General features: G+C 44.1%; 1 protein-coding gene across 3 annotated transcripts in view; it reads left to right on the forward strand.

Moving 5' to 3' along the window:
- birc6 (baculoviral IAP repeat containing 6) overlaps positions 1 to 5,099 on the forward strand; it is a 164,503-nt gene that overhangs the window by 84,516 nt on the left and 74,888 nt on the right. For all 3 annotated transcript variants that reach the window (XM_020599885.1, XM_020599888.1, XM_020599886.1), the window contains 2 exons: positions 3,255 to 3,588; positions 4,248 to 4,465. In XM_020599885.1, the coding sequence (XP_020455541.1) occupies positions 3,255 to 3,588; positions 4,248 to 4,465 (552 nt within the window). The remainder of the gene's footprint in view (positions 1 to 3,254; positions 3,589 to 4,247; positions 4,466 to 5,099) is intronic.

A 5,099-nucleotide genomic window follows, 5' to 3' on the forward strand; every position in this document is an offset into this window, starting at 1 on the left:
TAATTACAGATGTCAGGGTAACAGGGCAGTAGTTATTCAGTCCACTGATGGAGGTTTTCTTGGGGACTGGAATGATGGTGGAGCGTTTGAAGCAGGAGGGGACTTCACACAGCTCTAGTGACCTGTTGAAGATAAGTGTGAAGATGGGGGCCAGCTGATCAGCGCACACTGTCAAGCAGGAGGGGTTTCACGCCATCTGGGCCTGGTACCTTTCTGATCTTTTGCCTTTTAAAGAGGCCACGCAGGGGCCTGTGGCTCAGGAGGTAGAGCAGGTCATTTCCTAACCGGAGGATTAGCGGTTCGCTTCCCGGCTTGTCCAGTCAACATGTCGAAGTGTCCTTGAGCAAGACACTGAACCCCCAGTTGCTCCCCATGATGTCACTGGTGTGTGAATGTGTGAGTGTTTGGGAGTGCAAATGGGTGAATGGCAGAGTAGTGTAAAAGCGATTTGAGTGTGCTGTAAAAGCGTAGAAAAGCACTATACAAGTATAAGACCATTTACATCCTTTTCACAGATTGTTAGAGGTGGGGGCCTGGGGGTGAGGGTGGTGATTGTCGGGGGAGGAGCTGCTGGATCTGAGGTGGGGAGGGTGAGGTGGGAGTGTTGATTGTCAAACCTGCAGTAGAACACATTCAGGTCAACTGCTAGTTGACGGTCCTCCACAGCAAGGGGGATGGTTTTCTATAGCCAGTGATGGTTTTCGGGCTCCCTCACACAGACGAGGGGTTGTTGGCTGAAACCTGAGCTTTCAGCTTTTCAGAGTAGCTCCTCTTTGCCGCTCTGATCTCCCTTGTCAGTGTGTTCCTTGCCTGGCTGTACAGAGTCCTGTCCCCACATCTGTAGGCCTCCTCTTTGGCATGACGAAGCTGCTTGAGTCTTGCTGTAAACCAGGGCTTGTTGTTGTATGTGCAGGTCTTTTTGGGCACACACTATAGTTGTTTTTGGCGGCCTGTTTTCATTTTAGTTTTAGTCTAGTCTTTGTGTGAAGCTGTCATTTTAGTTTTTATTAGTTTTAGTCAATTCATACTCTTTTTAGTCTAGTCTAGTTTTAGTCAATGAAAATTGTATTAGTCTCTTTTTAGTAATGCAATTCCATTTAACCCAGTCAATATAGTATAAGTACCTAGTAGTATAGATGAAACAAAGTTTCTTAGTCAAACCCATTTCAAACAAGGTTATCTTATTATATTATTGTTACCTTACAGACTCAAGAGTACATCCAATAAACATTTTGTGGCCACATTTCTCCCCATCTTTTTCCACAACAAATTCCGTTTTCTTTTCCACTTGTATGTAATGAAAGTTTTTCCAAATCTCGTTTCTTCTTTTTCTCCCAATGACCAACCCCGGCTGGCCGGCCATCGATCCCTTTCTCTGTGTCAGACTTAACTTTGTTTGTTGTCGTCTTCTCAATAATGCCGCGAGTAGTGTCGCCTGCGTTTGCGCAGTGCGAACGCGTCTGATGCGGCCCCTGAAGCGAGACACAGGAAACAAATACTGCAAAATAATAATAATAACACGACTTAACGAGACGAAATAACGTTATAACATTTCGTCTCGTTTTTTATCGTCAACAATATTGCATTATATCGTCACATGACCAGCATTTTCGTTGCGTCTCGTTTTCGTCACGCGATAAAGGTTCGTTGACGACGTCATTTAGCCATAATTTTCGTTGACGAAAGCAACACTAGCACACACACACTCTCACAGAAACTGATATAAGATGTCGGTGTTAGTGAGTTCGTCTGTAGCTGCAGTCTCAAATACACTCCAGTCTGTGCAGTCAAAGCAGGCCTGTAGCTCTGACTTAGCCTCCTCAGTCCAACTCTTCACTGTTTTGACCACAGGCTTCACAGCTTTAAGTTTCTGCCTGTAGGTTGGAATAAGATGAGCCATACAGTGATCAGAGAGTCCGAGGGCTGTGGGGGACAGAGCGATAGGCGTCTTTTATTGTTGTGTAGCAGTGGTCCAGTGTGACTTTGTCCCTGGTGGGACAGGTGACGTGCTGTCTGTATTTTGGCAGTTCGTGGGTGAGATTTGCTCTGTTAAAGTCCCCTAGAACAATGAGTGGAGAGTCGGGATGTTCTAGCTCCAGGCTAGTTATCAGTTCTGCTAGGAGCCGTAGTGCACTAGCGTTAGCCTGCGGTGTTATGTACACTCCCATTAGCATGAAACTGTTGAATTCACGGGGAGAGTAAAAGGGTTTGCAGTTGATAACAAGAGTCTCTAGGTCTGTGGTACATGTCCTCTGTAGCACTGACATCTGTGCACCAACCTTCATTTATGTAGAAGCAGATTCCATCTCCTTTCGTTTTCCCGTACAGCTCCTTTACACGATCCGCTCTGTGCACCTGGAACCCCGGTACTTGAATCACGGTGTCCGCGATCGAGTCGATAAGCCAGGTCTCCGTGAAGCACAAAGCAGCAGAGTGTGCAAAGTCAGAGTTAGTCCTGTTGACGAGAAGAATTTCATCCATTTTGTTGACCAGGGAGTGGAGATTAGCCAGGTGAATAGATGGGAGTGAGGTCCGTGTTCCCCTCTGTCGTAACCGCGCCAGAGCGTTTTCCAAGCCGGCGGCATTTTTTCCAGGTCCCATATATCGCTGCTGCTCCTCCGATCAGAATGTCCATACAACATTGTTCATTCACAAAAATCGGAGGAAGGTAGTTTGGTGTGATTTGTCCTCCAGTTCTTCTCTGGTAAAAGTAATCCGGGATGAGTTGCAAAAGACCAAGAAAACAAAGAAAAACAACAAACACAAGAGAGCTCGAGGTACCACGGTCGCCATCGCTGTCAGCGCCGGAAGTAGTATCAGCCCAGTAGCTACAGTGCCTTGCGAAAGTATTCGGCCCCCTTGAACTTTGCGACCTTTTTGCCACATTTCAGGCTTCAAACATAAAGATATAAAACTGTAATTTTTTGTGAAGAATCAACAACAAGTGGGACACAATCATGAAGTGGAACGAAATTTATTGGATATTTCAAACTTTTTTAACAAATAAAAAACTGAAAAATTGGGCGTCCTTGATTAAATAAGGATGAATTTGTCCTTTTATTGTCTGCAAAATTAGATGTTGGTCATTGTCTGTCTTTGTTAGCCAGTGAAGTGAATTTAGCATTTTACATTTACACCAGTAGTGTCTTCTCTCCTTCAGGCTTTGTGACACAGCAGATAAATTGATTTGTCAGTGTTGTGTGATATTCACCCATTTTTCCTTTGCTTAAGATTCACTCTGTGTTCATTCACAGGTCAGTGCCCCGGTGGTGCCCTCAGCTGCACTGGAGAAGCCCAAGGACAGTGACCAGTTTGAGTGGGTAACCATCGAGCAGTCCGGTGAGCTGGTGTATGAGGCACCGGAGTCCATCGCCGCCGAGCCGCCGCCCATCAACAAGCAGCAGTCCCAGTCGTCCTCATCATCCTCGTCCTCAGTGCAGCCCATGTCACCCATCCCTGCCCACTCACTGGCAGCTTTTGGCCTGTTCCTGCGTCTGCCAGGCTATGCAGAAGTGCTGCTGAAGGAGAGGAAGCATGCACAGTGTTTGCTGCGCCTGGTGCTCGGTGTCACGGACGATGGAGAGGGCAGTAAGTCTGAAAGCACTTCACAGCTGCCAGCACCCATAAATTCACACAGGTCACTGTAGAAGTGTTAAGAGCTCCATTTTTTTGAAATTCCTACATATGCTTCTCTGTCTTTAGTTGCGAGTACATTCACTGATATAATAGAGTCCCTAGCCCATTAAAACTAGCCTAAATCATAACCCTTAAACCAAGTCTTAACCCTCAAAAAGCCCTCAATTTGTCCTCACAATGATGGTAACTCATGCCAAAGCATGGGTCACTACAAATAGAAAACCAATTAAAATCCAAATCATAAGATAATATACAATGCTACTGTATATACATATGCTATATAGTGGTTGACACGTTTATGGGCTGACAATTAGACAGGTTCTATTACATCTGTAATAGAATAATAATAATAATACACTTGTAAGTTTTAAATGAATCTTGCTTCTGAATGCTGAAAAAACTTTTATTACCATAATATGATTTTGTCCAAACCAAATTATGCGTTTACCTTAGTGTTTCCAGTTTTAAGCATTTTACTAGATAAATGATATTTTGGCAAACAAACACCTGTTAAACCCAAACCTTAACACAAAGTTTTTAGATTTTGAAGGTTGTTGTTATAATGTACTGCATGTTTGTTGCTTTAATTGTCTTATTTGGCTTCCTTCTAGGTCACATCTTACAGTCTCCGTCAGCCAACGTGTTGCCCACACTACCTTTCCATGTCCTGCGCGCGTTGTTTAGCAGCACTCCACTGACCACTGATGATGGTGTGCTTCTGCGCCGCATGGCTCTGGAGATTGGCGCTGTCCACCTCATCTTGGCTTGTCTGTCAGCTCTCAGCCACCATGCCCCACGCAACCCCAATGCCAGCACTAGTGTCTCTGAGGTATGACCCACACAGATGTACACACAACATTATTGTGTTATGTATGGAGACCTTCAGGTGAGCACAGATATTCTCCAAGATTCATCCGTCCTTTTGAAAAAGTAAAGTCTAGGCAGATTGGCCTCAGAAATGCCAAAATGTTCTGTGTTTGATTTGCTCATTACGTCTTACTTGGAAAATTAAAATATAAGAACAAGCACATAAATCCACATGTGTGCACTTTCAATTTTAAACTTTGTTAGAGATTATCTACTAAGATTCAGTGTATTAGTACAAAGTTAATTGGTGGAATTTCTGCCCTTAGTATGATATTTGAGACCATTAGTTTTGTTGTGCCAGGGTAGTGCTGGTATACAGCTAATGACCCTAGTTGAATTCTGTAGGAAACTGCAACCTTCAAAATGATCTTACAGTTGAAATTATAGGCTTTATGAAGGAGGCTATTTTGGATCATGCCTTGAACTTCTGACTCAACATGAGAGTTTACTTAGAAAGTAGAGGTGAAGCACTTTCTGACTCATGTTTAAATCTAAGGCTTCTTTTTCAGACTGTCTCTGCTCCACACCACATGCTGCTCTGTCACTTTGCCTGAGTGATTGTTTTGTTGTTCACAGCGATAGAGAAACAAGAGAAA

The sequence above is a fragment of the Monopterus albus genome, unplaced genomic scaffold (assembly GCF_001952655.1).
Source record: "Monopterus albus unplaced genomic scaffold, M_albus_1.0 scaffold43.1, whole genome shotgun sequence".
Taxonomy (NCBI): Eukaryota; Metazoa; Chordata; class Actinopteri; order Synbranchiformes; family Synbranchidae; genus Monopterus; species Monopterus albus.